We start from the raw sequence: 12,541 nt of genomic DNA on the forward strand, positions 1-12,541 counted from the left end.
GGGTATGCTTGTAATCGTTAAGTCCTGGGGAGTTTTTCAGGATAAAAATGGAATGGAGCTAAACAAAGGCAAAATCCTAGAGGAAAACCTGGCTCAATCTGCTTTTCACCAGACACTGGGAGACAAATTCACCTTTCAGCAGGACAATAAACTAAAACACAAGGCCAAATCTACACTGGAGTTGCTTACCAAGAATACAGTAAATGTTTCTGAGTGGCCAAGTTCCCGTTTTGACTTAAATCTGCTTGAAGAATTTAGAATATAATAATGGTCATGTGTTGCACAATCCAGGTGTGGAAAGCTCTTAGACACTTACCCAGAGAGACTCACATCTGTAATCGCTCCCGAAGGTGCTTCTGCAAAGTATTGACTCAGGGCTGTGAATAGTTATGTAAAGGAGATATTTATGCATTTCATTTTCAGTACATTTGTAAACATTTCAAAAAATATGATTTCACTCTCAATATGGAGAATTGTGTGTACATGGGTGAAAAAATATAAATGGAATCCATTTTGAATTCAGGCTGTAACTCAACAAAATGTTGAAAAAGTCATGTAGTATGAATACTTTCTGAAAGCATTGTACAATTCCTATAAAAATTTATCCTTTTCACCCTGACACCCGCACGATAATGGGTCAAATATGAGATTCCCCCGTTCCTCCCATAGATGGGCAGTTTGATTCCCCATGTTTCTCCCTCTACCAGGATGTCTTGCTCCCAGACAGACTAAATAACTTTTTTGCCCGCTTTGAGGACAATACAGTGCCACTGACACGGCCCGCTACCAAAACCTGCGGACTCTCCTTCACTGCAGCCGACGTGAGTAAAACATTTAAACGTGTTAACCCTCGCAAGGCTGCAGGCCCAGACAGAATCCCCAGCCGCGTCCTCAGAGCATGCGTAGACCAGCTGGCTGGTGTGTTTACGGAAATATTAAATCAATCCTTATCCCAGTCTGCTGTTCCCACATGCTTCAAGAGGGCAACCATTGTTTCTGTTCCCAAGAAAGCTAAGGTAACTGAGCTAAACGACTACTGAGAGACTAGTCAAGGACCATATCACCTCCACCCTACCTGACACCCTAGACCCACTCCAATTTACTTACCGCCCCAATAGGTCCACAGACGACGCTATCGCAACCACACTGCACACTGCCCTAACCCATCTGGACAAGAGGAATACCTATGTGAGAATAGGCTCATCGACTACAGCTCAGCATTTAACACCATAGTACCCTCGAAACTCGTCATCAAGCTCGAGACCCTGGGTCTCGACCCCGCCCTGTGCAACTGGATACTGGACTTCCTGACGGGCCGCCCCCAGGTGGTGAGGGTAGGTAACAATATCTCTACCCCGCTGATCCTCAACACTGGGGCCCCACAAGGGTGTGTTCTGAGCCCTCTCCTGTACTCCCTGTTCACCCACGACTGCGTGGCCACGCACGCCTCCAACTCAATCATCAAGTTTGCGGACGACACTACAGTGGTAGGCTTGATTACCAACAACGACGAGACGGCCTACAGGGAGGAGGTGAGGGCCCTCGAAGTGTGGTGTCAGGAAAATAACCTCACACTCAATGTCAACCAAACAAAGGAGATGATTGTGGACTTCAGGAAACAGCAGAGGGAGCACTCCCCCTATCCACATCGACGGGACAGTAGTGGAGAGGGTAGTACGTTTTAAGTTCCTCGGCGTACACATCACGGACAAACTGAATTGGTCCACCCACACAGACAGCATTGTGAAGAAGGCGCAGCAGCGCCTCTTCAACCTCATGAGGCTGAAGAAATTTGGCTCGTCACCAAAAGCACTCACAAACTTCTACAGATGCACGATCGAGAGCATCCTGTCGGGCTGTATCACCGCCTGGTAAGGCAACTGCTCCGTCCACAACCGTAAGGCTCTCCAAAGGGTAGTTAGGTCTGAAAAACGCATCACCAGGGGCAAACTACCTGCCCTCCAGGACACCTACACCACCCGATGTCACAGGAAGGCCATAAAGATCATCAAGGACAACAACCACCCGAGCTACTGCCTGTTCACCCCGCTATCATCCAGCAGGCGAGGTCAGTACAGGTGCATCAAAGCAGGGACCGAGAGACTGAAAAACAGCTTCTATCTCAAGGCCATCAGACTGTTAAACCATCACCACTAACATTGAGTGGCTGCTGCCAACATACTGACTCAACTCCAGCCACTTTAATAATGGGAATTGATGGGAATTGATGTAAAAATGTATCACTAGCCACTTTAAACAATGCCACTTAATATAATGTTTACATTACTCATCTCATATGTATATGTATATACTGTACTCTATATCATCTACTGCATCTTGCCATCTTTATGTAATACATGTATCACTAGCCACTTTAAACTATGCCACTTTATGTTTATATACCCTACATTACTCATCTCATATGTATATACTGTACTCTATACCATCTACTGCATCTTGCCTATGCCGTTCTGTACCATCACTCATTCATATATCTTTATGTACATATTCTTTATCCCTTTACACTTGTGTGTATAAGGTAGTAGTTGTGGAATTGTTAGGTTAGATTACTCGTTGGTTATTACTGCATTGTCGGAACTAGAAGCACAAGCATTTCGCTACACTCGCATTAACATCTGCTAACCATGTGTATGTGACAAATAAAAAATTGATTTGATTTATCTGCTGTGGTGACCCACTAGGGACACGAAGCAAATGGGCAAGCCATCCAAGCATTGTAAAAACAATACAGGGAGGCAATCCCCTTGGTAGCCTTTTTCTGTGCTATGAAGACATCCGTCAGTGAAGGTGCTTTCCGAACCTGCTGCAGCTGCAGACTCATGATATTTCTCCACTAGTAGGCTTGGAGTTTTTATTACAAAGAAAGCCCTTCTCGGTTGCATTGGTTTGGGGCAGAAAACACACACCACTAGTGTCACAGATGTTATTTTTCGTTTTGGACCACCCCCCCTCCCCTCCCCTCCTCCCCTTCCCTCCCCCTCCCCTCCCCTCCTCCCCTCCCCTCCTCTGCAGTGCCTTGCAGGGTGGAAAGGCACTGAAAGGAGACTTACTGTCGCTACAGGCCTGTGCCATTTATAATTACAACAGTGTGCTGTGGCAGTGCCTAGGACCGGCTGATGACTTGCATTTGTATTGTTACTTGTCTGGTGGCCCTTACCATTGGAGCTGCACGCGAGCTAGCGAGGCGGCCGGCTGCAGGCTAAAAAAAGGTGGGTCCTTCTGTAGCTCAGTTGGTAGAGCATGAATGTAACGCCAGATAATCTGCCTGTGGATCCCCGGGACCACCCAGTAGAATGTATGCACACATGACTGTAAGTCGCTTTGGATAAAAGCGTCTGCTAAATGGCATATATTATTATATTAATATTATAAAAGGAAGTGCCGATGACAGGAGCGTATGAATGAAGCAGATAATCTGCCGCCTGTGGACAGGATCAGTTGGCACAGGAAGGCCTCTGGGGCTGCATGCCTGTACTGCTGTCATGAGATATATTCACCAGGACACACCAAGAAACAGCAGGCAGCAGCAGAGGTAGAGGTAGAGGTAGAGGTAGAGGTAGAGGTAGAGGTAGGCTAGGTGTACTGGAGGTACACCCTGAATACAACAAAATGGCAATGTATGTGTTAGGTTTACAGCCATGCAATGGTTCTGACAACAAATAACTCATGTGTAGTAGAGTATTAAACAGGAGGTGTCAAGTCTTTTGATTCTTGTTTGTACCCTACCCAAGGTCAAGCATACAAATGCTTTTTGAATTGTTGTTCTGTCAAATATATATTTACATTTTATATCCTTTTAGCATTTTGAGGTAACTTTAAATTAAATGAGGCTTTAGGTGGAACAAAAAGTAGCAGGCTAGACAAATCTGAATGTGCCAGCTGATTAGTATGCTGCTTGAATAATCACTTTTCCCGAAAGTTTGTTCTCTTTGTGAATAGAAAAATTGACCTAGAAGCCACTTAGCTTTTTGGTCTTAATTTAAGGTCAGGCGTTACATTTTATGACTTTGTGGCTGTTCTAGATAGTGATCACTCTGCAGAGCTGCCTCCATAACAAGATTCATGAGGAAAAAACTCTAACCTGCCCCTGGCAGAGCTGACGTCATTGCAGCAGCACATTAACAAACTGACTGGCAGATCTCTTTTGTTGATTCATTTCACAAGGGCAAGCTCTCCTCTCCCCTCACCTCCTCTCCTCTCCACTCCCCCTCTCCTCTCCTCTCCCTTCCACTCCTCTCCTCTCCTCTTTTCTCCCAGAATCCATCAGCCATGGAATGTGGTCCTCGCTCTACAGCCTGAGTGTGTTTACATAGTATAGACCTATACATGGTTGCCGGGAACACTGTTTATTCTTTCATGGCAATATGACAGTCACATCACATCACCAAAAAAAGGCTCCTCAGCTCTAAATAAGTGCATCTTATACAGATTAATGAGGTGATGGTAAATTATTATGGCTATGAACCTATGAAAGAGGGACCTGCTCTGTACTGTGTTGTACTGCACTATACTGTTGTAATGCACTGTATAATGCTATACTGTACTGTTCTCTGCTGTGGTATACTCTTCTGTGCTGTGCTGTACTGTGCTGTATTGTACTGTGCTGTGCTGTACTGTACTGTACTGTACTGTGCTGTACTGTACTGTGCTGTACTGAACTGAACTGTGCTGTGCTGAACTGTGCTGCTGTACTGTACTGTGCTGTGCTGAACTGCGCTGTACTGTACTGTGCTGTGCTGAACTGTGCTGTGCTGTACTGTACTGTGCTGTACTGTGCTGTACTGTACTGTGCTTTGCTGAACTGTGCTGTATTGTACTGTACTGTGCTGTGCTGAACTGTGTTGTGCTGTACTGTACTGTGCTGTATTGTACTGTGCTGTACTGTACTGTGCTGTATTGTACTGTGCTGTGCTGAACTGTGCTGTACTGTACTGTGCTGTGCTGAACTGTGCTGTGCTGTACTGTACTGTGCTGCACTATAATATGAGTGAAGGGCAGCAGTCAGTCAGGGGCAGCGGTGTGACAGTTGTTGTCATGCTCTTTTTCCTGACAGACTGACACTGATGGGCTTGCTGTGTATTTGGGCACTTCCTGTCCTGCTCGGAGCCTCTGTCTCTGTCTGCTGGCTGACTGAAGGGCGGAGGAGCATGGATACAGCAAACAGACCAGAGAACCCCTCCCAGGGACCACAGACCAGGGTAAATATACAGTATGCGTCGCTCTCTGTGTATTTCTGCCTCTCTCTCTGTCACTCTGTCTTCTCTCTCTCTCTTGCCCCTCCCTTTCAACCGCTCTCCCTCTGTTTCCCTCTCTGTCTCCCTGTTCTTCTGTATAAATCTCTCTGTCTGTGTCTGTTATTCTTCTCTCTGCCTGTTGTGTCTTTAGAAGCCACTCTATCTTTGCATCTGTGACTCTCCTCCTCTTCCTCCCTCTTTCACCCTAGTCCCCCATAAATGATTTTATGCTTTGCCTGACATAGCAGGAAACAAATGCCATAAAATGAATCCAAACATACATAGCACAATTTTAGGTAATACAGTTGCATGCAGAAGACGGTGAAATACTCTTCCTGCTCAACATGGGCATTTGAGTGTTTGTCTCCTTACGTGGTTCTGCATGTGATCTTGACAGAGGGTTGCTTAGATACCTTGCAATCACAGTCTTCATGAATCTTGCGTGTCTCTCTCTCCACCGAGGAGAGGAGGTTCAGTTGGCTACAGAGTGTGTTCATCAATTACCCCACAAGGACACTCTTTTGTCACACTACCATTTGTCTCTTTGAAATGTTGTTCCAAACAGTTTACATGTACACACAATTGCATGACAATCACTTCGATGGTGTGGGTTTACTATATAACTTCGAGCCAGACCTAAAAACCCATTAGCTTCCACCCAGCAGTCTCCCCCCACTTTTTTCATGCTGGTTTGGATTCAAGCTTGAAAGGGAAGTGGCATTGCCTGGTCGTAATGAACAGTGTTTTGGTTGAGATGCATGAAGTTCTAATGTGAATTTGCACATTAATCACACAGGTGAAGTCATTTGTAAATTGTCCTACAGAGCATTGTCCCAAAGAGCATGTTGTCCCCCCCAACTCCCACAAACATTCTCCCAATTCTTTGTGAAATGAAGCATGCTGCACCCCCCAAGTCTAATCTCCCAGACTGGCTGGCCCGTGGTGTGACACCGTGCCAAGTTGGCAGCAAGCAGAGGAATCTCATCGCTGAGGTGGTTCTGTTCTGACCTCTTTAAACACTCAATGCAAACAAGACATTCCCAGGCATCCCTATCTAACCCAGGACATGGGGAATTCAAAAGTTGTCAATAGGCATTGTAGTTTAAAGTCAACTCTGGGGTGGTGCTGGTGGATTGGACTGCATCAATATACAGCAGAGCAGGAGTCTTCAGGAATGAATAAGAAAATAAAGTGTAGTCAGCCTCCCAGGCCAGTATACACCAGAAACAGTGAGAAATGTAGACAAACAACATGTCACTGAAACAATCTATTTTGTCTGGCAGACCAGTAATTTAGGTAATTAACAGGTAATCTCATCAAAATCAATACAACAGCTGTAGACTTGACCTTGAAATGAACTTACAAGACTTTTCCCAACGATGCAGAGTAAAAAGTGAAAAAAAGTAGCAATGAATAATATGCAGTGCATTCGGAAAGTATTCAGACCCCTCAACTTTTTCCACATTTTGTTACTTTAGAGCCTTATTCTAAAATTGATTAAATCGTTTTTTCACCCTCATCAATCTACACACAATACCCCATAATGTCAAAGCAAACAGTTTTTTTTTCATTTTTTCAAATGTATTAAAAATAAAAAACTTTAATATCACATTTACATAAGTATCCAGACCTTTTACTCAGTACTTTGTTGAAGCATCATTGGCAGTGATTACAGCCTCTAATTCTTGGGTATGACGCTACAAGCTTGGCACACCTGTTTTGGGGAGTTTCTCCCATTCTTCTTTGCAGATCCTCACCAGCTCTGTCAGGTTGGAAGGGGAGCGTTGCTGCACAGCTATTTCCAGGTCTCTCCAGAGATGTTAGATTGGGTTCAAGTCCGGGCTCTGGCTGGGCCACTCAAGGACATTCAGAAACTTGTCCAGGAGCCACTCCTGGATTGTCTTGGCTATGTACTAGGGTCGTTGTCCTGTTGGAAGATGAACCTTGGCCTCAGTCTGAGGTCATGAGTGCTCTTTTCAGCTTTTCATCACAGATCTTTCTGTACTTTGCTCCGTTCATCTTTCCCTCAAACCTGACTAGTCTCCCAGTCCCTGAAAAACATCCCCACAGCATGATACTGCCACCACCATGCTTCACCATTGGGATGGTGCCAGGTTTCCTCCAGACGTGACACTTGGCATTCAGGCCAAAGAGTTCAATCTTGGTTTCATCAGACCAGATAATCTTGTTTCTCATGGTCTGAGAGTCCTATAGGTGCCTTGTGGCAAACTCCAAGCGGGCTGTCATGTGCCTTATACTGAGGAGTGGCTTCCGTCTGGCCACTCTACCATAACGGCCTGATTGGTGGAGTGCAGCAGAGATGGTTTTCCTTCTGGAAGGTTCTCCCATCTTCACAGAGGAACTCTGGAGCTTTGTCAGAGAGACCATCTGGTTCTTGGTCACCTCCCTGGCCAGCTCTAGGAAGAGTCTTGGTGGTTCCAAACTTTTTCCATTTAAGAATGATGGAGGCCACTGTGTTCTTGGGGACCTTCAATGCTGCAGAAATGTTTTGGTACCCTTCCTCAGATCTGTGCCTCAACACAATCCAGTCTCGGAACTCTACTGACAATTACTTCGACTTCATGGCTTGGTTTTTGCTCTGACATGCACTGTCAACTGTGGGCCCTTATATAGACAGTTGTGTGCCTTTCCAAATCATGTCCAATCAATGGAATATATCACAGGTGGACTCTAATCAAGTTGTAGATTTTGATTTGTAGTTCAATTTCAAGTCTTATACTTGCTTATGTAAATAAAAATTTGTAATCTTGCAAAAATGTCTACAAACCTTTTATTGCTTTGTCATTATAGGGTATTTTTTGAAGATTTCTTAGGATTTATTTTTAGAATAAGGCTGTTACGTAACAAAATGTGGAAAAGTAAAAGGGTCTGAATACTTTCTGAATGCACAGTGCAGTGAAAATGTTTTTGCCTCCTTTCTGATTTTGTCTGTTTTTGCATATTTTCGATATTGAATGTTATCAGATCTTCAACCAAAACCTAATATTATATAAAGGGAACCTGAGTTGACATTTTTTTTCAATACTTATTTTATTTCATTAACAAAGTTATGCATCAGCCAATATCCCTGTGTGAAAAAGTCATTTCCCCCTTACACTCAATAACTGGTTGCGCCACCTTTAGCTGCAATGATGCAACCTAATTTTGGCCCACTCTTGCATGCAAAACTGCTTTAACTCTCTGACATTTGTGGGTTTCCAAGCATGAACTGCTCCTTTCAAGTCCTGATACAACATCCCAATTGAGATTAGGTTTGGAATTCGACTTGGACATTCCAAAACTTCTAATTTGTTGCTTTTTAACCATTTTCATGTCGACTTGTGTGTTTTGGATCGTCTTGCTGCATGACCCAGCTGCGCTTCAGCTTCAGCTCACAGACGGATGGCCTAACATTCCTCCGTAGAATTCTCTGATACAGAGCAGAATTCATGGTTCATTCTAGGAAGGCAAGTCATCCAGGTCCAGAGGCAGCAAAGCATCCCCAAACCATCACACTACCACCACCATGCTGACCCCAAACCATCACACTACCACCACCATGCTGACCCCAAACCATCACACTACCACCACCATGCTGACCCCAAACCATCCCACTACCACCACCATGCTGACCCCAAACCATCCCACTACCACCACCATGCTGACCCCAAACCATCACACTACCACCACCATGCTGACCCCAAACCATCACACTACCACCACCATGCTGACCCCAAACCATCACACTACCACCACCATGCTGACCCCAAACCATCACACTACCACCACCATGCTGACCCCAAACCATCACACTACCACCACCATGCTGACCCCAAACCATCACACTACCACCACCATGCTGACCCCAAACCATCACACTACCACCACCATGCTGACCCCAAACCATCACACTACCACCACCATGCTGACCCCAAACCATCACACTACCACCACCATGCTGACCCCAAACCATCACACTACCACCACCATGCTGACCCCAAACCATCACACTACCACCACCATGCTGACCCCAAACCATCACACTACCACCACCATGCTGACCCCAAACCATCACACTACCACCACCATGCTGACCCCAAACCATCACACTACCACCACCATGCTGACCCCAAACCATCACACTACCACCACCATGCTGACCCCAAACCATCACACTACCACCACCATGCTGACCCCAAACCATCACACTACCACCACCATGCTGACCCCAAACCATCACACTACCACCACCATGCTGACCCCAAACCATCACACTACCACCACCATGCTGACCCCAAACCATCACACTACCACCACCATGCTGACCCCAAACCATCACACTACCACCACCATGCTGACCCCAAACCATCACACTACCACCACCATGCTGACCCCAAACCATCACACTACCACCACCATGCTGACCCCAAACCATCACACTACCACCACCATGCTGACCCCAAACCATCACACTACCACCACCATGCTGACCCCAAACCATCACACTACCACCACCATGCTGACCCCAAACCATCACACTACCACCACCATGCTGACCCCAAACCATCACACTACCACCACCATGCTGACCCCAAACCATCACACTACCACCACCATGCTGACCCCAAACCATCACACTACCACCACCATGCTGACCCCAAACCATCACACTACCACCACCATGCTGACCCCAAACCATCACACTACCACCACCATGCTGACCCCAAACCATCACACTACCACCACCATGCTGACCCCAAACCATCACACTACCACCACCATGCTGACCCCAAACCATCACACTACCACCACCATGCTGACCCCAAACCATCACACTACCACCACCATGCTGACCCCAAACCATCACACTACCACCACCATGCTTGGCCTTTGATATGAGGTTCTTACTGTGCAATACAGTATTCGGTTTTCACCAGACATAATGGAACCCATCTCGTCCAAGTTTGCCAAAAATAAAGTGAATGATCATCAAGACTTTTGCAAGAATGTTCTATGGACAGATAAGTCAAAAGTAAAACTTTTTGGATGACATGTCTCCCATTATGCCTGGCGAAAACCATTCTTGGCGCTCCGGTACCACTTGCCATGTGGTAGCAGAGTGAACAGTCTATGGCTTGGGTGGCTAGGTTCTTTGACAATTGTCCTGGCCTTCCTCTGAGCTCAGCCCCAGTGATGTACTGGGCCGTCCGCGCCATGCAATTGAGAGCGGTGCAGTTGCCATACCAATCAGTAATACAGCCAGTCAAGATGCTCTCAGTGGTGCAGCTGTAGAACTTTTAGAGGATCTGAGGGCCCATGCCAAATATTTTCAACCTGCTGAAGGGGAAGAGTTTTTATTAGCCAATGCCCGTCACGGGATCTGATCCTTCTTACAGGCATTGCAGCTCCGAAGTAGCCTAGGCTACTAGTGAAGACAGACACATCGGGATCGGGTCCTTCTTACAGGCATTGCAGCTCCGAAGTAGCCTAGGCTACTAGTGAAGACAGACACATCGGGATCGGGTCCTTCTTACAGGCATTGCAGCTTCGAAGTAGCCTAGGCTACTAGTTAAGACAGACACATCGGGATCGGGTCCTTCTTACAGGCATTGCAGCTCTGAAGTAGCCTAGGCTACTAGTGAAGACAGACACATCGGGGATGCAACGGCACACAACCTTCTTAGCAAATTCCTATGCGCATATTGAAGATGTGACAAGAACATTCCACGTTTACTTTTTTGTCAGCCAACAAGATGAGTAACGAACAACAAAAGCACTATCCAATGTCAATCTACTCTTCCCCAAAGTAGAAAAGTTGACCTGGTCAGATTGTTATTCTGTACTAGAAATACAGTACATGTTCCAAATAGACTCTGGGACAGTTGTGGGATGATAGATCCCAAATTAAAACAACCACTGTACATTTTAATTGTTTTTTTGATGTACAGTGGTTGTTTTAATTTGGGATCTATCATCCCACAACTGTCCCAGAGTCTATTTGGAACATGTACAGTGCCTTGTGAAAGTATTCGGCCCCCTTGAACTTTACGACCTTTTGCCACATTTCAGGCTTCAAACATAAAGATATAAAACTGTATTTTTTTGTGAAGAATCAACAACAAGTGGGACACAATCATGAAGTGGAATGACATTTATTGGATATTTCAAACTTTTTTAACAAATCAAAAACTGAAAAATTGGGCGTTCAAAATTATTCAGCACCCTTAAGTTAATATTTTGTAGCGCCACCTTTTGCTGCGATTACAGCTGTAAGTCGCTTGGGGTATGTCTCTATCAGTTTTGCACATCGAGAGACTGAAATTTTTTCCCATTCCTCCTTGCAAAACAGCTCGCGCTCAGTGAGGTTGGATGGAGAGCATTTGTGAACAGCAGTTTTCAGTTCTTTCCACAGATTCTCGATTGGATTCAGGTCTGGACTTTGACTTGGCCATTCTAACACCTGGATATGTTTATTTTTGAACCATTCCATTGTAGATTTTGCTTTATGTTTTTGATCATTGTCTTGTTGGAAGACAAATCTCCGTCCCAGTCTCAGGTCTTTTGCAGACTCCATCAGGTTTTCTTCCAGAATGGTCCTGTATGTCATGCAGGTGAAAGAGGACCCAAAAGCGACTTGGCGAAAACAGAGTCTTTAATCCAGTAAAGTAAATACAAACAAAAAACACAACTTTCACTCGAAATGACGAGGACAAACTGGAGACTCGATCTTGAACAGCAGGTGAACAGCAGGTTGCCTCGGGAAGGCACTTGAACCAGACAGACTCAGACACCTGCTCACCACGCAGCATCTGAGGAAAACACGACACGACAGGGCGATACACAAACACAGCACGGTGAATTCTAGACAAGGAACCGACAGGACAGGAACGGAACACAAAGGAAGAAATAGGGACTCTAATCAGGGGAAAGGATCGGGAACAGGTGTGGGAAGACTAAATGATTGATTAGGGGAATAGGAACAGCTGGGAGCAGGAACGGAACGATAGAGAGAAGAGAGAGCGAGAGAGTGAGAGAGGGAGGGGGAGAGAGAGGGATAGAAAGAGGGAAAGAACCTAATAAGACCAGCAGAGGGAAACGAATAGAATGGGAAGCACAGGGACAAGACAAGATAATAAATGACAAAACATGACAGTACCCCCCACTCACCGAGCGCCTCCTGGCGCACTCGAGGAGGAATCCTGGCGGCAACGGAGGAAATCATCAATGAGTGAACGGTCCAGCACGTCCCGAGACGGAACCCAACTCCTCTCCTCAGGACCGTAACC

The 12,541-nt window shown here is 45.7% G+C and overlaps 1 protein-coding gene across 2 annotated transcripts in view; it reads left to right on the forward strand.

Annotated features, from left to right (window-relative positions):
- Window positions 1-12,541, forward strand: part of LOC124013740 (follistatin-related protein 4-like) — a 293,669-nt gene that overhangs the window by 15,714 nt on the left and 265,414 nt on the right. For both annotated transcript variants that reach the window (XM_046328219.1, XM_046328228.1), the window contains exon 2: window positions 5,075-5,219. In XM_046328219.1, coding sequence (XP_046184175.1) covers window positions 5,085-5,219 — 135 coding nt within the window. In that variant the 5' untranslated portion in view covers window positions 5,075-5,084. The remainder of the gene's footprint in view (window positions 1-5,074; window positions 5,220-12,541) is intronic.

Source organism: Oncorhynchus gorbuscha, linkage group LG02 (genome assembly GCF_021184085.1).
Source record: "Oncorhynchus gorbuscha isolate QuinsamMale2020 ecotype Even-year linkage group LG02, OgorEven_v1.0, whole genome shotgun sequence".
In the NCBI taxonomy this organism is placed as follows: Eukaryota; Metazoa; Chordata; class Actinopteri; order Salmoniformes; family Salmonidae; genus Oncorhynchus; species Oncorhynchus gorbuscha.